The sequence below is a fragment of the Chaetura pelagica genome, unplaced genomic scaffold (genome assembly GCF_000747805.2).
Source record: "Chaetura pelagica isolate M959 unplaced genomic scaffold, ChaPel_1.0 scaffold531, whole genome shotgun sequence".
NCBI lineage: Eukaryota > Metazoa > Chordata > Aves > Apodiformes > Apodidae > Chaetura > Chaetura pelagica.
The window spans coordinates 304,120-327,108 of NW_009952362.1; the positions used below are offsets into that span (position 1 = coordinate 304,120).

Here is a 22,989-nt window from a genome sequence, read left to right on the forward strand (position 1 = left end):
TACATCAGGCAGCCAGTGACACTGGCTCTCTCCCGGTGTTACATGATGCCACAGCATGCAAGAGAAGTGCATTAATTCAGTCCCTGAGAAGCAGCAGCAACTGGCTTTCCTTCTATTTTGAAAGAAAAAAAATTAGAGCAAAACCCATCCAGATAACCAGCTGACGTGCCTGACAGTTACAGCATTATAGAATGTGTTCTGAATTAAATATAGAGCAATCCGTGAGAAAGTCAAACAAAAGCAGGAAAATGCATAAAAAATAAAGAGAAGAGACATTTACAGCATGGTGTAATCCCCAAAGGAAAATGCCTCTCTCAGGTCTGAAAATTTCCACCAGAAATCTTGGAAATCTTACAAACCTCTCAGTATCCAACTAAAACAGCCAGTGGAGGAGAAAGGGGGGCCAGGGGAAGCAGAGACTGGGGGTCTTTCCCCAACATAATCCATCAAAAGAGGGAATGCTGTTTCCCAGTCGAGACATTTCGTATTTTTCATACAGAACTGCAGCTTTCTCTAAAGGCTCAAAAAAACCAGCCCAGCATTTGTGGCTAACACAGACTGGCAAAACATTTGGAGTTGCTGGTTTGGGATGAGAGAGGTATTTGGTACATCTCTGAAGAGCTTCTCAGAAAGCCCACACTGCCCGTTCACAGAGCAGCTATTGATGTCTCCTGCCAGAAGCATTTTCTTTTCCCAAAGCTAAATTAGCCTGGCCTCAGCCAAATTAACCACACTGGAAGATGCTTGGACAAAGACTACTTCATAATTTTCCATCTCTCCGTGGTGATTATATGTCCCTTGTTACTCCAGTATCTACAGTGGATTTGTCCCAACAGCATCCCTGGTAAGTAGGGCCACACCATAACGCCTGTTTTAGAGAGGGACAGAGAGATGAATGCTGCAGTTATGTGGCACAGCAGGGTCATGCAGAGGTATCACAGCAGCACTGATGCCATGGCCCATCAGGTCAACTAGCCAAGCTTATGAGAAAGCTTATAATGTTGGGAAGGAGTACAAGTGTTTTGCTTTTTTTGCTGAAGCTAGCTCTTCTACAGCTAACACATCCACCTTCTTTGCTGTGAGAGTAACAGAAACTGGAACAGGCTGCCCAGAGAGGTTGTGGAGTCTTCTCTGGAGACACTCCAAACCTGTCTGGACGTGTTCCTCCATGACCTACTGTAGGTGATCCTGCTCTAGCAGGGGGGTTGGAATAGATGATCTTCAGAGGTCCCTTCCAACCCCAACCACTCTGTGACTGAGACATAGCTAACTCCAGAGCCAGCCCAGGTACTGAGGCTGTTCCACCTGGGCATGTCCTAAAGGCTCAACGGCAGGTCACAGCAGAAATCCGGGGTGGGGAGGAAAGTGACTTCAACTGTAGAGCCTCTATCCTCTCCTCCTGTACAGGGCTTGAAGTGTCCCTTCAGACTGTACACAAGCAGCAAGAGACCAGCATGCTCCAGAAACAGACACTGCAGCAACAGTGACAATTGCCCTTAAATATTAAGGGGAGCAGGACCAACTGTAACACTGGCCTCCACACAGCAACAGAACGACATCTGGAAGCACTGTCAGAGCAAAGGTCCCATGTTTAAATATGACAGCAACTCTAAGAGTTTCACTGAAAGCACCAAGATCACTTCCATTAATCACAGCTTCCTACATCACCTGGGAGTTTTAAAAAAATATTAACCTTCCATCCTTCTTGAAATTTCAGTATTTTCAAGCCAACCATTGAAATACAGCATAGCTCAACTGAGCTTTTTGGGTTTATTGGTGCATTAACCTTACTGAGCCACTCCAAAGTCTTTACAATGCAAAAACTGCAAGTGCCTAAATCCTGCTCAGGAGAAACTTTGTGCAGAAAGGAGCAGCTCTGCCCAGCACAACAGTTGGATGGGTGGCCAAGAGGCTGCAGGTCTTCAAACCCACCAGTCCTTTGGGAAACCCCTCGCAGCACTGGTGAACACTGCACTGGAAGCAAGGTGCTGGAGGGTGCATCCTAAAAATGGCACAGAGCCCATCAGAGTGCTGCTATTAATTACACACTCATTAGCACAAATCATGCACCACACGGTAATGTCGGCACCATTTACAGGCTGGTTTGGTTTTGTCCCAGGCTGCTTTGTCAAGAACTGCCAGATTATCCAGAGGACAAAACTCCAGACTTGCTCTGCAGGGTCACAGATTTAGGACAGTACTCCATGGGATGGGGGGCTAGGGGGGGTGATTCTTCATTTAAGGGCTCCCTCATGTACCAACCTGACTCCTCACAGGTCCAGCTGGTCCCCCAGAGCAACAGGGGTGTCAGGGGCTGGAGAATCACATCTGTTGTGCAACACCCTCTTCTACCCTTCCTTACTCCTCTCTCAGACAGATATAACTGATTTCATTGGCTGATTGATTGCTTTAATTGATTTAGACAGGAGCTCCCCATCTTACCCACTCTATCTCTGCAAACTGATTAATTTTATTTTTTTAACCAGTACAGAGCTTGACACAGGAGTGCTCTGAAACCTGATTTGTACATTGGATGGTCTTTGATCTTGCACCCACAGAGTCCATCCTTAGACTTCTGCTGCTCATACAGTGGTGACCAGTTTTAACTAAATCTGGTTAAAAACACACCCTGAGCTAAATTGGTATAGAGGTTTCTGAGTCTGCAAGACTACTCCCCTGCTTACACTACTATGAGAGAGATGAGACTTCAGCTTCAAATGTATGAAACTTAATCCCTCTGTTTTCATAATCTACATCTTCTCTACAGCTTGTTAGCTCTGCTTGATATATTGTCCACTGGAAACCACAAGTAACTTCAATATTGAAAACAGAAACAATAGCTCTGAACACAATGGCACATTTTACTTGAGAAACTCCATCTGAAATGCTATCTACTCATCTCCATAGGACACTGCTCTTAGCTCTGGGGAGACAGCAGAGAGCAACTGCCCAGCTCAGTACAATGAAGAAACCATGCCAAGGAAAACATAACCACAGGTTTTAACTGCACACTGGGAGAAGACTCCTTTGTCTTATTTTCTTCCTACATCCCTACCTCCAAATGCTGAGATGTCTTGCGTGCATATCTGGTTCCAAACACATCTGTCTCCTGTCTTTATGGGGATTTAGAAAGTACTGACAACAAATCCCATCACCCTAGTGGGCAAACAGAGCCTTCATGTAATAGATACCTTGCTCTGAGCCTTGACAGAGGTAAGCAAGCAGCCAGCAGGAGAGGCAGCTTCCAACTGTTCAGAGCCAGCTGCAAGTCTTTAAGCTGCCAGCCCCAGTGTGGGCCCTTTGGCACTGCCCAGCCCTAAGTGCTGGCATCTCCCCAGGATATTCACCTGGTAGGTAAAGACAGCAAAGGTGTCCAGTGCACAGGAAAAGCAGACTTCAAGCGGTGGTTGCCCCTTTGGGCTTGCAATGAAGGGAAGGAAGTATTTATGCACTGGAATAGAAAAAACAAACCTAGGCTTGCAACACTCTGTCCTTACCAGCGCCTATTGCAACAGCATCTCACAGACAGGTTTCTCTCTTTGGATGTATTTCTGGGCAGGGGAGTTGAAGTCTAATGGTATCAGAAAAGCTGTTTCAAAGAGACATCCCATTGCTAGCACAACTACACAACGCAGGCACCTTACCTACACACCCAAACCCACACCAGCTTCTTCTAATCCCAGGAAGCAGACAGAATGGACACTGTTCTCTTTAAAAAAGACAAGGAGAATTTGAGTAACATCTGAGCCCTTAAAGCCCATGGCAAGCAGAAGGGTCCCAAGGGACCTGTGCAGCTGTCCCAAAGTACCTTGCAGATGGACCAGACTATGATGTGAGACTGTCCTGAAGGGAGGGACAACACCTCTCCCAGGACAAACCCACATAGCCTCCTAAGAAGGGAGACTGGGACTGAAACCTTATTTTTGTAAGTACAAGTCTACCTGAGAAGCTTTGTTAATTTAACTGAGAATGAAAGCAAACCCTGGGCAAGTAGATGGGTTTGGACAACAGCCACGGCAGCTGCACATGCAGGGCTCTGAGCAGGGTGGGCACACTGAGTGTTTACGGGGTCTCTGCATCACGCTCTGTGTGCTCGTTTGTCATGCCAGGATTTTCATTCAGATAATAATCATCCATCCCTGGATGCACTGCTCACACACCAGATAGTATTCTGTGTATTATACCACCTAATCGCATGTAATATTTGACAGGGGATTAAAAGCACTAATGGAGGTCTTTGACAGCTGTGGAGGTATGAGGTGGGGAGTGGGGGTGGCCTTTTTTAATCTCAGTAGCTTTTAAGTGGTGCAGGCACATTGTCAAGAAGTGTCAGTACTGTGACTTTTCCAAACTTTTAAATGATAAAACTGCTAGAAGTTGTGAGGGATAAACAGCACTCAGAGGCCAATGTCTGCATCTAGGAGGAGAGGGACTCCTTTCAGTTCCATCCATCCCATCAGGATGTTTCCAGACTGTTTCCCTGCCTGGTGCTACTTGTGAGACCTGATGGTGGGACCATGGCCAGTCACACCAGGCACAGGAGGCACCTGGTATGCTGCTATCTGCTACAGTGAGCACAGCACTGCCTCTGAAGACAGAGCTGTTGTGCCCATGCAGGAGATGCCTCTCCCATCCCCGTTAGGGCAGTGGCTTCCTGAGCTTTAAGCTGAGAGTGGCTAGAGAGCCACCTGGGCTGCACACCAGCACCCCTGGCTTTATAGGCAGCTGGCCACATCCACCTTGCCAGTGAGCATCCATGCCTGCTCCCCTCTGACAGATGCTCAACCAGTGATACAAGGGGAGGTGCATCACTAGGGACTGTTTGTACATCATTGATCAGGTACTCTGTCATAAAATGGAAACACCAATGTTTTCCAGCCTGCCTGGCCACACAGGCAACCTCCTCTACACTATTTATACAATGCCAGTGTGCTTGGGTGATGCAAGGAAAGTGTCCTGGGGAGAGCAAGCTGCAGGGAATAAGCAGACACAACTCTTGCCAACCAGCAGCTCTTTCCCAAACATTTCTGAGGGGAAGAAGGTGACCTACAAACTGCTTTGGTGGCTAGGCTGATGTAATCCAGGACAAGACCAAGTGAGGATGCAGACTGCTATGCCTTTCCACATCTTGTGATCAGCTTTAGAAGCTGGATGGGGCAGACAGGCAGGCCAGACAAGCATGACCATCATCTTACATTGACCCTGCTGGGCACTGTGCAGCAATCCAGGCCTATTTCTCATCCTCCCCATGGGTTTGCAGTTGTCTATTCCATCCTCTTCCCCACCACAAAAAGCTACAAGAGACATCAGAAGGATGCCTAGACTGTGGAAACAACCCCACAGATGTGTTGGAAAGTCCAAGTCTAACCAACAAGCTGCAGGTGGCACACACCTCCTTTTTGCTCTAACCCCTGGCTCAGGCAAGGAATTAACATTTCACAGCTCCCTCCTCCCCAGCCCCAACATTACTGTATGACGCTTTGTCACAGAGAGCATCCAGGAACACAGCATTTTGGATGAGATTCTGGCCATGTCCAAGCACTGGAATTCCTTACCAGCAGCAGCCCAGCTGACTGATGGCACTGCAGTATCTAGACCTAGCTGCTGGTTTTGTGATCCTCATGTGGTCCACAGGGTTATTTATTTGATCAGCCTCTAGTGCCTCAGCATCACGGCTGTAAGGGATCAGGGTACAACTTCTCTAGGGAACTGCCTCTTCAGCCATCTGCAGAACACAGCCCTAAAATGTCAAGTTGTTTTTTTTTTAAAAAAGAAAAAGAAGTGGAATGGGAAGGAGATGGGAGGAGAAACTGTTTTCTATCAGGTCACAAGCACCTATGAAAATTAGATTCCACGTAGGTTCCCTGCTGAGGGTAGGATACACTATTTTTGATCACAGAATGGCCTGTTTTCCATCAGAAAGCAAGACACCAGTCTCATCAAAGCACAGCTACTGCTCACGTCCCTTCATTATCAAACAGGGGCAGAAAAGAGCATGGAAGGGCAGCAACTACACACCTGTGGCCAGCATGCATGTAAGCACAGTGAGCTGCTCTTTGCCAGCAACCCATATGCAATGTTATCTCGCTTAATTAGGGCTTCCTTTGGGGGGAAACCTTGGCTCAAGTAACTGAACAAATAAATTACACTACCAGACACACATGCATACACACAAATAACCTATTTTGCTCAGACAGGTGCAGACGATTGTTTCTAGGCCTTCATTTGGGGCCAGTGCATGTCTCTCCATTAGGTCAGATGCAGGAGAATTTTACACTGGCCAGGAATGGAGGAAAACCTGAGAGCAGCTTAAGAAAAACAGAAACAAAACTCAGAAGACATTTTCCCTGCTCTAACAGGTGCAGAGATGTGATTATATGTTCTTCAACACACGGGATTTCAACGCAGCCTGAGCGTCACACTGCAGATCTAATATGGTTAAGGAAGCTTTGAAATCTCACCCTTGCTTTGAACCTTGCAGATTAGTATCAACATGGAAAAGGATTTGAAGCTGGAGAAGATGCTCATATTTCGAAAGCAAGCGCCAGCAGGTGAAGGGGCAAGCAAAGGGGTTGTTCTCCATTACAAGCAGCAAAAGCAGTCCAGGCAGGCAATCCCCTTGCCTGGATGTGGGACTGAACAGCATTAAACAGTGCAAATACAACAGGGGCTTGAATATGAAAACAAATTTCCCTTCTTAACCATATTAAGGCATGCAACAAGGCAAACTGCCAAGGCAGCTACTCTTGCCTGTCTGTTAAAACAGAGGAGAAGAATATGATTCAAACATCAATTCTTCCAACGACAGACGGGCTGACACCGTAATAGTATCTCATCTACTTAAAAGCATCTCTCAAATGTCAAAGAAGATGGTTGAAAAAAACCCTCCAAACTTTACATCCTGAGTCTGAATGTGTCCCTCAAGGTTTTGCTTCCATATTTGATCCACGCAGAAAGAACCTATTACCAACATCAGACAATATTATGGAGAAAGGAAGAAAAACTAAGAGGAGGAAGAGATACTGCTGGGGTGTCATGGGGTTGATTTTCAGCATAATGCTGACTTGCAGAGTCCACCAGGTCCAGGAGATGTGCTGTCTGTAAGCAGACGAGAAAACAATGAAACTACTCAGAAAAGCAAGAGGAAGAGCTGATTTCTCCAAAATCAATGATTTTTAGGTTGCAGAAAGACCACTTTATAAAAAGGTGATTCTTTTTTCCATGATGTCACAGGATTTTCAGGTAACCTTCCTCTGCTCAGAGCTGGTATGTGCTACTGAAATACAAATAAATTAACAGGTCACCATGAGGGGAGGAAAGAGTTAGTTTTCCTTTCTGAAGACTGACTTACTTGAAAGTCTGATGTATCTGAAATAAATTTTTAAAAACATATTTAAAGGGCAATCTTCTATAGAGGGACTTTGTTACGATGTGGAAAATTCACAGCTCCTAACATCAAGCCATGGGTGGAGGGAGTCTGGAGTATGAATTAAAAATAATGTGGCTGTTTGCAGAAATTAGCAGTGCTGATTTAAATCCACATCCCCCTCCCTCCTCAAATAATCACCCTGTGAATGAAGGTGGTTTATGGAGCCCTCTGGAAAATGTTCCTCATGGCCTCTGTTCCGAACCCAAAATAAAATACATCACATTGCAGCAAATACTTCACCAGGGTGCTGCTGTCTTCCCCCCAACCTATGCCTCTCATTTGTTGCTAATTAAATGAAACAGCAGGTGCTCAGACCACAAGCGCAGCAGGGCTGCAGTGAGCGCAGTGATTAAACCCCCCTGGAATGTCTTCTTGGAGAGCTGCATCTTTCCAGGGACCTGGCATGAAAAGGAAAGATGAGATTAGAGGTGAGATCTGGGCTGGCCTTTGGCTGCAAGTTCCACAGTCATAGGGTGCTTTCAAAAGACATTTCACTAGAAATGTCAGATTTCTGGGGAAGACGCTGGCCACGCTAATGAGATGTTTCCAGTTGGCACCCTCTGTTGTGAAGACATGTCCCAAAGCATGAACTGCTGTTACAAAACCGTTTCCTGGACTTGCCATTCAGACAAGCTGGGAGTACATTAATCACCCGAAGGGCACCAGTGAGTACTAATACAAGTGGACCCTAAACCAGTTACCAACGTGAAACAAGCCTAGAAATAAACTCTTCATCCCTTTTACAAATTCCACTTCTGGCAGCAAAATTTTGTCCATGGGACCAGGATTTAATCCCAAGAAAGAAAAGCACTATTTATATTTCTGCTGAGCAGTTCACTTCTCTTTGGCCACTCTGCTGACATTTCACTTCTTCACCAAACTCTGTTAGAAATGGCTAGGGGCTTGGAGGGAGGAGACGGAATGTGGTCATTAAGGTCTGGCTTAGCTGCTATAATACAACTACCATTTGGCTCTGCTAAAAAGACTCCTAGGCAAAGATGTCAAAGCATTTTACTAACATTAATGAATAAACTTTTTCCAGGAGGGCCGATTATAGCCCCCATTTTATGGGTGGGTATTTCCAGATAACCTCCCAGCCACACCAGCAGTTCCCCAGTCCACACCTCAAACTCTCAGCTTCTAATTACACAAAACACAAGCCCATGCTAAGGCAGTGAAATATATTTTGACCTAAGAGCTGAACAGGATTTGACATGAGGTTTCTTAACAGCATCAGTCAGGAAATGACACCCCTAGTGTTCCTGCAGCCCACAGCACACCCTGCTCAGCCATACAAACCTGGGCTGTCCCACACCCAGAGCAAGCCTAAACATTGGCAGGGCTTCTCTTACCACCTTAGAAATGCTTTCTGCAGACTCCACTTTTTCTTTCACGATAGCCAGGGACCACCTTTTTGGAGCATGCCACCCTTTATTGCTCCATCTGCCTTATTCCCAGATCACAATGGCACCTAAATCTGTGTCATCTACTGAAACACCAAATAATATAAATCCTACCTTTAAGTGAAAACAAGATGTGTCAGAGGCCAGTACCCTCTCACCCCCAGCACAGTGACACAATGAGCACTGCAGACAACTACACAGGTTTTTGTAAAGCTGCACCAATAGCCACCAATTCATCAAAACCTACAAGACAACCTGGACTTGCTATAGGGATCCAGGTGTTCATTCCTGTGTGCCATCCCACAACTTATTTTCCTCACCAGAACAACACATGCACCAGTTCTGCTCAGGCAGCAGCACTCCACTGTAGTGACCAGGACAAACCTAGACATGGATTTCAAAGCTTCACAGATCACAGAGAGGCCAAAATATCCCAACTCACTCAGCTATCAAAAGCCAGAGATTAGCCAGATAAAATGAAAAGCCTGTTAAATACAGGTGGAGAAGACACACTCCCTGTAAGACAAAACTCTGATCATCAAACTTACCTTAGCTCTCCAAAAGATTTTTTTCCCTGTTAACGTTTTACTTAGTCCTTTTCTGGCTTGCTTTCTAATTCCTTCCCATCTGGCATTTTACTCTCTCTCGCACACAGTGTTTTTGTGGTTTGTCCTTCACTCAAAACACCTGGCTGGAGACAGCAGCTCAGCAAGTCCCACAGGTTTTCTTAACACACCCTTAAAAAAATCAAACACATCAAGACCCGAGCACATGGTTCCAATGTTCACTCCGTTTGCAAAAACACTGCTAAATCAGTTAGGATCTGCCCTTGACTGCACCTGGTGAACCAGAGACAAGTCTGCACCAACACTGATGCCTCATGAACGCCTTCAACAGAAAGCCCTGCATGCACTGGAGATTTACAGAAATAATCTCAAACAGAGCAATGCTTAGTCCTTTTTGATCTTGTTCAGAGCTTCTGCCAATCAAGAATTTGTCAGCGACTTGCTTCATTCCAAAGCATGGACCTCCTCCCTGGACTGCAACTCCCCACTCTGCTCTGCTGGCTTTATACCCTCACAGGAACCCAGCTGCACTTCATTGAGTCCAACATGCAAGGACCTGATTGCTCCATGAGGCACAGCTGCAGATCACGCCAGCTCTGCTGCAGCTGCAGGCCTGAACAGTGCAGCCCGCAGTTCCTACCCAGAATGAAGCTCTTCAGGTTTGGAGCTGGGAAGCCTGTGGGTCAGAATGCACTCACACCATGCTACTAAGACAAACTCCTCTCACGCACATACTAAGAGACCACCAAACCTGTTATGCTTCTCCTGGGTATGGGCAGGGAAGAGCTAATGCTAACTCAACAGTTAAATGGGGTAGATTCAGAAAAATACAGGCAATGCCAAAGGATCTGACATGCTGTTCTGGGTTCCCCCTTTCCAGCACAGATCCTATAGATCAGATCTTTCCATTTAAATGAAAAGTAAGAGTGAGAGCAAAGCCCCCAGTCTGGTGGGTGTTGTTCAAACAGGGCACTCAAGACAGAGGGTGCAGGAGGACTCTTACTTTCTGCATGACTTTGCCATAATTTGCTCAGCAGTGTGGCTCCTCTGTGGGTTTTCCTGCTCTGACCACTCCACTGGAGACTCATCGATGCTTCCCCCAAAGGAGGGAAAAGGGAAATTGCAAAAGACAGTCCTGCAGTGGGAATACTTGTGTTTGCACGAGACATGAAACCACTCTTGGCAGCAGAAAAGGAGAAGCATGCTGTGACTCTAGAGAAGGAGGGAGTAAGGCAGAAAAACTCCCAACTTCAAACTCCATATGCTGCTTCTGCAGAAAAGGCCAGTTACTCAGGTGCTACAGGGGAGAAGCAAATAGCGCCCCCAAAGCTCATAAATCAGGGTAGGATGAGCCTGATCAGAACCCTTTCCTATGGCAGGCAGAACTATGTGCAGTCGACAGTGGAAGAGACACCAGTTGATAGTTTTTTTCCTGTAAGCAAACCCTAGCATAACAGGACCAAGAGCTGCTGCCCCTTCCAGACACAGCCTTCCCACATCTGAGCCTTCAGAAACAGAAAGCTGGGAGGGGTGAGGTGACGGGGAAAAGAGCCCTGACAGAGCCCTGCATAACCTTTCCATTACGGCTGGGCAACTTTCTATTTGCACTTAAATGCAATAATGTAAATAAACTCCCCGTAACCCTTGCAGGGCTATTTAGGACATTTGCAAAAACAACCAGCTCCTCTCATCCCGAGCCAAGGGATGCGAACACAACAGGCACTTCTCATCTTGGTCTCCACACACTTAATGAAAGTGAAGGATTGTATTCCCTGCACAAAAGTGGAATTGTGTTTCGGGGCTGGGGGTGTGAACTCGGCACGATTTTCCGGCAGTATAAATAATTGAAGGCTGAGTATGATTAGAGGGGTTGGAATTGTCATGCCTGAACTTTCTGGGCTTGGGTGCTTCAGGGAAGAAAGGCCACGGAAAAAATCCCACCAAGGAATTTAATTTTCACGCAGAGATTCCAGAAAAAAAAGGCTGATCTTGATCTGTGGTAAAAGAGGAAATGTGCTAATAAAGCAGCACTTGAAGAATTCACTGCCTGTGTGAGAGCAGCCCAAGAGCCGCAGCTTTGGCTGTGGCCAGTCCCATAGCCAAACTGATCTCCTGTGTTTTATTGTTCCAGCAAACAAAACCTGGAACAAGGTCAACAAATGAGTGGGCTCCTCCCAAGGCTGAGCTTTAAATCCTGCTGTGGAGGCCCAATGGGCTATGGCAAGACCTTCCAACACGAGAGTAACAGAGATGGAGGTGGGATAACACAGGAGGTATATGCAGAGCCATGACATGCCAAGCTGAAGAAAGACTTTGGGTACAGTGATGATTATGATTCTTCATAATTCCTTGTATGATATATCATCCAGGGACAAAACCAGGCACCATGAGCCCAAGCCCAACATTTTTCATCATGGTTCAGAATTTTTGGCAATTTCAGGCCAATTTTTTTCTAAAACTATGCTTTCCATTAGCACCACAGCCTTGCAGGGACTCACACATCTTGATGTGTTCACATTTTTTAAATGAAAAACAACCAAAAGCTATGAAATAGGTCTGAATCCTCAGCTGATCTAAGCTCAACTCATTTGGGAAAACTTGCTGCTTTTCCTCCCTGTGGCTGTATCCAGGAGAGCTCTTTACATTAACTTCAAGAAGTTGAACAAGGGCAAGTGCAAGGTTCTGCACCAGGGTTGGCATAACCCCAGGCACAAATACAGGCTGGGGGCAGAATGGATAGAGAGCAGCCCTGAGAGAAAAAACTTGGAGGAGGTGGTAGGGAAGAAGCTCAACATGAGCCGCCAGTGTGTGCTGGACCCCAGACAGGCCAACTGTATCCTGGGCTGCATCAAGAGAAGTGTGGCCAGCAGGATGAAGGAGGGGATTCTGCCCCTCTACTCTGCTATGGTGAGACCCCACCCGGAGTACTGTGAACAGCTCTGGAGCCCTCAGCACAGGAACGACATGGAGCTGTTGGAGAGGGTCTAGAGAAGGGCCACAAAGGTGATTAAAGAGATGGAGCACCTCTGCTATGAAGACAGGCTGAGAGAGTTGGGGCTGTTCAGCCTGGAGAAGAGAAGGTGCCTGGGAGACCTTATAGGGCCCTTCCAGTATCTGAAGGGCCTTCAGGAAAGCTGGGGAGGGGCTTTTCATCAGAGAGGGCAGTGATAGGACAAGGGGCAATGGTTTTAAACTGAAAGAGGGTAGATTCAGGTTAGACATCAAGAAGAAATTCTTCACCATGAGGGTAGTAAGGTGCTGGAAATAGCGCCCCCAAAGCTCATAAATCAGGGTAGGATGAGCCTGATCAGAACCCTTTCCTATGGCAGGCAGAACTATGTGCAGTCGACAGTGGAAGAGACACCAGTTGATAGTTTTTTTCCTGTAAGCAAACCCTAGCATAACAGGACCAAGAGCTGCTGCCCCTTCCAGACACAGCCTTCCCACATCTGAGCCTTCAGAAACAGAAAGCTGGGAGGGGTGAGGTGACGGGGAAAAGAGCCCTGACAGAGCCCTGCATAACCTTTCCATTACGGCTGGGCAACTTTCTATTTGCACTTAAATGCAATAATGTAAATAAACTCCCCGTAACCCTTGCAGGGCTATTTAGGACATTTGCAAAAACAACCAGCTCCTCTCATCCCGAGCCAAGGGATGCGAACACAACAGGCACTTCTCATCTTGGTCTCCACACACTTAATGAAAGTGAAGGATTGTATTCCCTGCACAAAAGTGGAATTGTGTTTCGGGGCTGGGGGTGTGAACTCGGCACGATTTTCCGGCAGTATAAATAATTGAAGGCTGAGTATGATTAGAGGGGTTGGAATTGTCATGCCTGAACTTTCTGGGCTTGGGTGCTTCAGGGAAGAAAGGCCACGGAAAAAATCCCACCAAGGAATTTAATTTTCACGCAGAGATTCCAGAAAAAAAAGGCTGATCTTGATCTGTGGTAAAAGAGGAAATGTGCTAATAAAGCAGCACTTGAAGAATTCACTGCCTGTGTGAGAGCAGCCCAAGAGCCGCAGCTTTGGCTGTGGCCAGTCCCATAGCCAAACTGATCTCCTGTGTTTTATTGTTCCAGCAAACAAAACCTGGAACAAGGTCAACAAATGAGTGGGCTCCTCCCAAGGCTGAGCTTTAAATCCTGCTGTGGAGGCCCAATGGGCTATGGCAAGACCTTCCAACACGAGAGTAACAGAGATGGAGGTGGGATAACACAGGAGGTATATGCAGAGCCATGACATGCCAAGCTGAAGAAAGACTTTGGGTACAGTGATGATTATGATTCTTCATAATTCCTTGTATGATATATCATCCAGGGACAAAACCAGGCACCATGAGCCCAAGCCCAACATTTTTCATCATGGTTCAGAATTTTTGGCAATTTCAGGCCAATTTTTTTCTAAAACTATGCTTTCCATTAGCACCACAGCCTTGCAGGGACTCACACATCTTGATGTGTTCACATTTTTTAAATGAAAAACAACCAAAAGCTATGAAATAGGTCTGAATCCTCAGCTGATCTAAGCTCAACTCATTTGGGAAAACTTGCTGCTTTTCCTCCCTGTGGCTGTATCCAGGAGAGCTCTTTACATTAACTTCAAGAAGTTGAACAAGGGCAAGTGCAAGGTTCTGCACCAGGGTTGGCATAACCCCAGGCACAAATACAGGCTGGGGGCAGAATGGATAGAGAGCAGCCCTGAGAGAAAAAACTTGGAGGAGGTGGTAGAGAAGAAGCTCAACATGAGCCGCCAGTGTGTGCTGGACCCCAGACAGGCCAACTGTATCCTGGGCTGCATCAAGAGAAGTGTGGCCAGCAGGATGAAGGAGGGGATTCTGCCCCTCTACTCTGCTATGGTGAGACCCCACCCGGAGTACTGTGAACAGCTCTGGAGCCCTCAGCACAGGAACGACATGGAGCTGTTGGAGAGGGTCTAGAGAAGGGCCACAAAGGTGATTAAAGAGATGGAGCACCTCTGCTATGAAGACAGGCTGAGAGAGTTGGGGCTGTTCAGCCTGGAGAAGAGAAGGTGCCTGGGAGACCTTATAGGGCCCTTCCAGTATCTGAAGGGCCTTCAGGAAAGCTGGGGAGGGGCTTTTCATCAGAGAGGGCAGTGATAGGACAAGGGGCAATGGTTTTAAACTGAAAGAGGGTAGATTCAGGTTAGACATCAGGAAGAAATTCTTCACCATGAGGGTAGTAAGGTGCTGGAAGGTAGGTGTTGCCTAAGGAGGTTGTGGAAGCCCCCTCCTTGGAAGTGATGAAGGCCAGGTTGGATGAAGCTTTGTGCATCCTGGTCTAGCGTGAGGTGCCTCAGCTCTTAGCAGGGAGGTTGGAACCTAATGATCTTTAAGGTTGTTTCCCACCATAAGCATTTTGTGATTCTATCAAGCTTACACATTATCTGACACAGATTAAATGCAATTTGAGTTCTAAGGTGTTGCAGAAGCATGACATCAAGTGGAAGGCTGCTCTGAAGTTGAGGTTTTTTCACTCCATCCTTGCAATCTCCTCATGTGCTGTGACTATCCGAGCCACTCCAGAGGGATTGTACAATTAGTAATCTGCTCTGATTGTTTTGAAGGGAATTCGCTGTCTGCACTGATTTCCTGCCTGTTACAGCCTCTGAGCTGAAATTCAACACTGGCAGATCTTTGTTATTGTTCAATTTGTAGGTCTTCTTTAGGCAGGCTCCTGAGCCTAGATGTGAAACAAAGTTTAATTAAGCTACAGGCTGTGTATGTATTTAAATGAATAGGCAGGATTTTTTAAGGAAGATTGTGAGCATCCCAAAGAGGCTGTTAATTTTTTACTGTGCCCTTTTTATATTTTGTGCACAGTGAGACATTAAGATGGCACTATAGGGCACCAGCAAGAGACTCATCTCTGACCCATAGCAGCCCCCAGACAAAATAAATCCCTTAATCCTTAGATAGTACAAACAATTCACTGTCTCTCCGGAGAGGCACCTCTACTGAGTATTCGGACCAAAACACCATGAGGAGATGGCTAAGGTATCACATCACTTTTTATGCTCACTCCATGTCCTGGCCAGACCTGCACATGGGGCAGGCTGGGGAATATATAACATTTATGCTGAGCACCAAGTATCACCCCATAGCCACCAAGCAGAAGATTCCCATGCTGTGGTGTACAGGCAAGATTGACATGTCAGCTTTATGTCTCAACAGCACCCAAACGCAGATGTATGAAGTGGAGGGTTTCTGGAGGTTGGGTCCCTGTCTTAACTGCAGGTTATTTGCCATGTCCATTCAATGTGGGCTCTATTGTAGCTTGGCAGGCACTTTGCCATTTCCCCATCATGGCCCACATCTTTGTCTGACGTGTAAAGTCTCTTTAGAAACAAATACTGGAAGCTGAAGGGATTGTTTTGCTGAGCAAACTTTTAAATAATGATGGAAATAAGAATTATAAACAGCTCCATTTATTCATTGAAGACAAAGATACTGCCCCAAGCCAGCTGGTATCTTAAGGCATTGACTGAGTGCTAGAAGAAAAAATGGTACTTAAATGCCTTTAAATCAGCTGAGACAACTATTCCCAGCTCAATAACCATATTGAGCTTTTCATTTTGTTTCCAGGGGCATCCCAGTTCCCCCAGCAAGCCCTGTTACTGCCAGTCTTGCCACTGAGCTATATTTCTGAGGGCAGGCATGAGTCCTCTGCTACTAAGAGTCCAGCACTGCAGGCATGGCTGCACCAGGAGCTCCAGCACCGCTGCTGAAATGCGGGAATCATGGTCAGTGCTCACAGCTGGCAGCCTGGGGCTCCTCGAAATCTGGTTTTCTGCATTACCTGCAAGCCTTGCCACTGCCCTCCAAACACTGTCTGGAACAGTGGCTGCAGACAGCCAGCTCTTGTTTACTCGGAAGAAAGGACGTGCCATTTCTCCCCAAGGAGCCAGCACTGACCTTTGGGAACAGACATGTTGACAGGGGCCGCACTCAGATTTCCTCCAAATTTTCCCAGGCTTCTTTCAGTTTCAGTCCTGCACTTAAGGAAGCTGTTTTCAAACCAAAACCTACATCCCAACTGCTGGAGTAACTCCATCATCACAGCCCTGTGACTATCAGAGATGGCCCTGAAGCCAAACCCTGGGTCTGAATCTCATGAGTCAGATAAAGAGCCAGACCCTGGTCTGGAGGAGGATTTCACAGCAGCTCTCAATGTCTACAGCAGGGCCAGGAAGCTGAGGCCCAACAATGCACACTGAGGGAATGGGAGCAGGAGCAAACTGATCCTTGCAACCCAAACCTTTGTGGCCAAAGCCAGCAAAGCCCAGAGGGAGTGACATGCTTTGACCACAGAGCCCAGATGCCCTGCTGTCAAAACAGCCCAGCAGGAGGAACATCAGTAAGTAAAATCTTCCCCTTCTCTCCCTTTGCCCTATGTTTCACTGTGCACTGCACCACAGCTTGATGCAACAACCTTCTGCCATGCTGCTTCCTCCCCACCTCCTCCCATGCTCTCTATTCTACCCCACCTTCTCCAGCTTTCCTGTCTGTTTCCGTACACACCCTCAGACACACACACGTAGCCCACAGAAACACTCCCTGAGCTTGCCAGAGGCTGGGAATTTTTTAACCTAAACCCTCCACGCTACAAGAGGCGCGAACAGCATCGCACACGGGGCCACAATGACAGCTTCTCTTCCCTTCCCACTGTGCCCAGGAGCTACACGTGGGGTGGCACCTATGGAAGAGAGCAGCACACACTGCAGAGTGACCCCAGTGCCGTGAGAAGACCGGGCAGTGACTGCTCATCCTACTAAAAAGGCCTGGCATGTTGAAGGTTAGAAGTTAGCATCTGCAAACTTGGAAGAACTCTTGCCCCATTACACTCTTACCTATACTCCTCACCACTGATAAATTTAGTGCATGCTTGAGCATGTCCACTCACAGCTACTACAAAGCTAAAAGCAGGAACATCGCAACACAAAGTATCATAGGTCCTACAAAAACAGTCACTGATGAGTTAGACTTCACTGAACCATCAGATTTAGGACTGGAGGTCTCCACTTGCACAATTAACCAGAATTATACACAATTCCATCAGAATCACATCAGCCACCTATCCTGCAAGCACCCTGCACTATTTCCCCCTTTGCTCTGTCCCAGAAAGCCTGTACCCCAAAGCCACCAGCTCCTCTTGCAAAGCATAGTGACACACTGAAATACAGGGTGCTCAGGCATGTGGCACAGTGACAACCACTGAACTGGAAACGACAGTGGATGTTACACTATTTGACACAGCTTGGAGTAACAGAGGAAAGGATGTTTGTACTGAAGAGCACGTAATGGAAGAACGATCAATAGCAGCAGCATCAAGATCAACTCCAGTCTCAGTGAAAAAAGCAGAGATACAGACTGCAATTACTTTTTTTTATAGTACCAATTTTGTTTCATGTCCTCTTCAATGCTCAGTTACTCCATTACAGCACTATAAACAACCAGGATGTCCCTAGGAATAACAAATGAAGCTCTTGATGTTTTATCGTCAGCCTGGAAACAACTACATCTCTTTCCGCTCCCTAATAAAATTCTCTATATTCTTTATTTTTTTAATGTTCTAATTGGCTGCTAGTTAGTTCCTCTTTCTGCACCACTTTGAAGAAAACTTGCTTAGATCAGCAGACTGCATCAGGCAGATAATTTTTTGCTAACTGATGCACAAAGCAAATGCTTGAACAGAGCCTTGTTTATTTGCCTTTTCAAAATTGTGACATTTCAGATGTCTCCTTGCAGCCAAAATGTCTGTGTGGATCATTGTGCAGAGAGACAGTGATCTGCCTACCTAACATTCCTGCCATGGCTCCAGCAGGGATGCTGTTCCCCTCTTACACGGCCAGAAACACAACGTGGGATTATGGCACGCTGCTAATGCCAGCTGCTGTGTCTCGCCTTGGAGAAAGCTGCACTTCATTATTGTGAGAAAGGACTTTCTGCACATGAAGACCCAGCCATCCTCACAGAGGCAACGAAGAGGCTGGTATCTGGATGTGGGATTGGTTCCTCTGCCGAGGCTCTGGTCCTGTTCATACTCTGACTTGGAGCACCAAGTAAGACAGGTATGAAAACAGACCAAAACATTTGGAGTTGCTGAATGAAATGCAGAAGATGAGCCTCTGGTGACTCAAGCTAAGACACCAGACACTCAATCATGGTCACATTTTCCCTGCTCGCTTTGCTGGGGAGCAGGCAGGAAGGGGCAGCACCCAAGTGGGATCACAATACCTATAAAAGTCCAAGGTAGCATTGAGGAAGGGGCCGGGTGAGGTGGAGAGTGGGGCAAGAGGCACCTTTCATACTCTCCAGTTGCAAACACTGTTGTAGCTTCCCAGCCCAGCATGGAAACTGGGAGGGTGAGCTGGCTGTATCCCCACACTTCTCCACCTTATGCTTCAGGTAATTATTTATGCACACACTCAACTGCAAATCCCCATCCTGCTAACAGCCTCCAAAAGCACTTTCTGGTGAGAAAAACATGAGCCTTACCACTGTTGACATCTTTTACTGGGCAGCGGAAATGACAGGAGTTATCCCTGCTATCCCAATAAAGCAGTACATTCCCATCATGTTTGGGAATAACAGGAGCATTGCTGACCTGAATTACTAACTCAGGAGAGGATTCTGGTACCACCACCACCAAATCTATTAGTGATGGTGGAAGGCATCTCCTGGCATCCAGGGATGTGTCTGAACGAGCCACGAGTGTGCCCTGAGGGTCAGCACCATCTACAGGTGATGTACAAATCTCCATCTCTCCCAGTGATGGGCACCTCATGTTCCCCTGTTCTGCATCACACGCAAGAGCCAAGCACCCAGATACTGAGTGCATGAGAAGGCAGAACTTAACATATTGCATTAGGTGGTGAGTCCTTGATGTCACATGGTGCTCAGGTGCAAATGCCTCCTGAGGGTGAAAGACAAAAGAAAATTGGACTTGACAAGCAATTTATTGTAATGCTTTCATCTATGCAGAGTTAATTTAATACTTTCAATCCTATTTAGTGAAATGGTGGCACCCACATATTCTGCTGCTATCACTTGAGCCCCACTTAGCAGCAGATGTGACTTGGCTGCACAATTAAATGATGCAGCAATGCCCTGATTTAATTTATGCCTGCATTTAGAGATCTCTAGCCCTCAGTGAAGCAGCATAGGGCTGACACTTGGCTTGCTGCTTTGGGTTGTTTGCTGCACTTCTCACACCTTCATGAGGCTAACTCCAGCTTCAAAGTCCTATGGTACGTTCAGTCTCACTGCCCTGCTACTCACCTTGAAAACATTGTGACTCCCAAGTCAAGCATATGTGTTGCTGAAATAGCACAACCAAAAACTTCTGGGATTTGAATCCTTGGGACAGAGCAGCCTCTTACTGCCTGGAGTGCCTGGGAGGATTTGCAAGGAAGTGTTTAAAAAAGCCCAGTATCTAGTAATGCAAGGGCTCTCAAACCACTGAGCCACTTCCCACAGAGACAGCCATTCGGGGAATGGAGGGCTCTCTAATTTTAAAGAAACATGAAATTGTAGTAGTGAAATTAATTATCTGTATTCCTCCCTCCTCAGCCCTGGGCAGGCCCTAGGGTTTCCCCATGTGTCCTATTCAGTGTCACTGTCAACACCAGGCATTGCAGCCCTGATTAAGTCATTACAAGCCAGCCCTTGTTCCTCCCCTTCGAACTGCAGCTCTGTCACGGTCACAGTAGGATGAGTGGAACTGACAGAGACCTGCAGGCTCCAGCTGTTTTGGACACGAGTGGTGCCCATAAATCAGTTGAGATTTACTCACTTAGCATTTGCTTGAGTTTTCTGCTGGAAGGACCACATGGGGATAAGAAATGACATAACCAAAGTAGACTGATTATGCTAATGCCACATGACCATGTGTGGTATCTGGTTGCAAAACCAAGGTCCAAACAGCACTAGGTCAGAAGTTCAAGATTCCACCATGTATCTGGAAATCACAGATCATCTTATCTGGAGCAAAATGAGGGGGGTGTAAAGAGACTACCTTGATCATCAACAAGCAGATGGCAACCCAACACCTTCTGCATGGTCCATGACTGAGAGCCAGGTTCAGCTCCTCAAAGGTTTTGAGGAATGTGGGCTAGCACCCCATGTTGCTCTCCAACTGTCATCATGAAGGGCTCTGCTCTGGGCTTTCCATTGGAAACACTGCTTCTCCATTCAGGAAATCATAATGTGACCAGGAATCACTGCCTGCAAGGCAAGATGCAGCATAGCCTAGCAGAGCCCCATTACAGACCCGCCATGGTTCAGACAGCAAACAGAGAATCCTTCATTGCTACATACTGGAGCAGAACATACTGAAACAGCTGCTTTACAATACCAGGAGGTCTTTCCTATAAATGCTAAGGTCCCCTAAATGCCTAAAGCTAGAGACAATAGAAGCAGGTCCATAAGGTATAGAGAGCCATTAACCAAGCACTAAGCCTGAGCAATCACAAGCAGCTGGAATACAGGCTGCAAAGCTTCCTCGTGAAGCTCTCCATGCTGGCTTATTGTGGCATGCAACATTTGCTGTTCAGTAACAATCACTGCACATGGAGTCACAATTCTCCCAAAGCATAAAGGTTTCCCAAAGTGCCCTAACATTTAATTTGCTTTCCCAACTCCCTTCACAGGTTTTGTTAGAATCACACAATTGTCAAGAGTTGAAAGGGACCTCTAGAGATCTCCTAGTCCTACTCCCCTGCTAAAGCAGGATCCCCTAGACCCCACCACACAGGACTGCATCCAGGTAGGTCTTGAGTATTTCCAGGGAATGGGACTCCACAACCTCCCTGGGCAGCCTGTTCCAGTGCTTTGTCACTGTCATAGTAAATAAGCTTTTCCTCATATTTAAATGGAACTTCCAATGTTTCAGCTTCTGCCTGTTGCCCCTTGTCCTGTCACTGGGAACTACTGAAAAGAGTCTGGCTCCACCCTCCTTGCACCCACCCTTTAGATACTTAGAGGCATTAATAAGGTCACCCCTCAGCCTTCTCTTTTCCAGGCTAAAGCGTCCCAGCTCTATTAGCCTTTCCCCGTAAGAGAGATGTTCCAATCCACATATTTGTTGCCCTGTGCTGGACTGTCTCTAGTATTTTCCTATCTCTACTAGACTCTGTTAGTCTTAAATACAAGTTGTAGTTCAAAACCCAAAGTCCATTTCACTTGCCTCACCTTGGAGATGCTCTGGCAGCATCAAGAGCCCAGAAAAAAATAATAGCAAAAGAAAGAATCACCTCTTTAAGTCTAAAAGTACTTTATGGCAAGAATGAGTACACAGGGCCTTGTCCCCATCTTACAGCTGGGAAACTGAGGCACAGATCAGCACAGTGTCATGCTTACGGAGACATGACAAGACCGTGGAAACCCCAGGTGAAGATCTCTATTTTGGTAACTGTGCACTTCATGCTGCAAGAGCCAAAGTGGCTGTAGCATTGGGCTGTCACTGCTCATACAGTGGTGGCCCTGACGGAGATCCCTGGGAGGAAAAAGGGTTAAGGAAGGGAATTCGTTACTTTCTTGTCGTATTTTCTCGTGGGGGGAGAAGTGTTGTGCAAGCAGGAGTTTTCCACTGGCGCTAGGCCCCCTTGCACTTATCAATGGGACCTTTCAGGACTCACTCCCTGATTGAGACATCATTTCCTGTCCAACACACTAACCCCATTGATAACTCCACACTTGATGGGAACTTCTCAAACCTACCAGGAAAGGCCAGGAGAACCAGAAGAACACACACAAGAAAACAGAACTGAGGCAAAAATAAAAAGAGAGAAAGAAATAGTTTTGGCCACTATCCGCATGCTGATAAGATTTGTGATTACAGAGCTGTGCATCTTTAGCAGGTACATCCAACAAAGAGAAGCCACTCTTCACAGCAGTGGGACTAGCAGGCCTGGTGCTTCAGACCAGTACAAAACAGAGAGGCAGAAAACAAAAACATCCTTCTTTTGTCTTCCAGCCACACAACAAACACAGAAGTCAGGCATAACCATTTTCCACCAGAAAAGCCAGGAGGCCATAACCATATAGCTTGTAAAACAGACAAGCTTCAGATGTCCAAGTACCAGAAATTACACATAAAGGAGGAGCAATAATGCAATTAGAACTCTTCAAGATATCTGAGATAAGGAATGAAAGCGAGGAACCCTTTTTTTCCTAATTTATCACTACAAAAAAAGCTCCCTGTTATTCTCCAGGAAATGTTATTTCCCAGTCCAGTTAGCTGTGCACATCCTTAACACTGGCCATGAGGGCTCACTCGATATTCTAACCACAGCCCAGCTCCAACCACAAGCTCCAGCCCAGAATTGACTTTTACCCCAAAGTTCAGGAGTCTGCCAAACCACAGCTTTTGTTTTCACCCCAGGTAATTACAGTTTTGCCGCCTACAAAGGTATCTGGATTATTGATAAAGAGGACACCAGCCAGAAAACTCTCCCTATCCATGCATGGGCCTGGAAGAAGTACCAGAAATGAAGTAGTTGATGTCCACATTGAAACTTTGTAATTTGGACTTCTTCCATTTGCTGTCTCCAGCCTTCAGTCAGCAGCTATT

At 46.5% G+C, this 22,989-nt stretch overlaps 2 protein-coding genes across 2 annotated transcripts in view; both read right to left on the bottom strand.

Moving 5' to 3' along the window:
* SH3PXD2A (SH3 and PX domains 2A) overlaps positions 1 to 22,989 on the bottom strand; it is a 209,944-nt gene that overhangs the window by 186,261 nt on the left and 694 nt on the right. The gene's annotated exons all lie outside the window — the stretch shown is intronic.
* OBFC1 (oligonucleotide/oligosaccharide-binding fold containing 1) overlaps positions 21,877 to 22,989 on the bottom strand; it is an 83,958-nt gene continuing 82,845 nt past the window's right edge. Inside the window, exon 11 of the mRNA XM_010007925.1 lies at positions 21,877 to 21,912. Coding sequence (XP_010006227.1) covers positions 21,877 to 21,912 — 36 coding nt within the window. The remainder of the gene's footprint in view (positions 21,913 to 22,989) is intronic.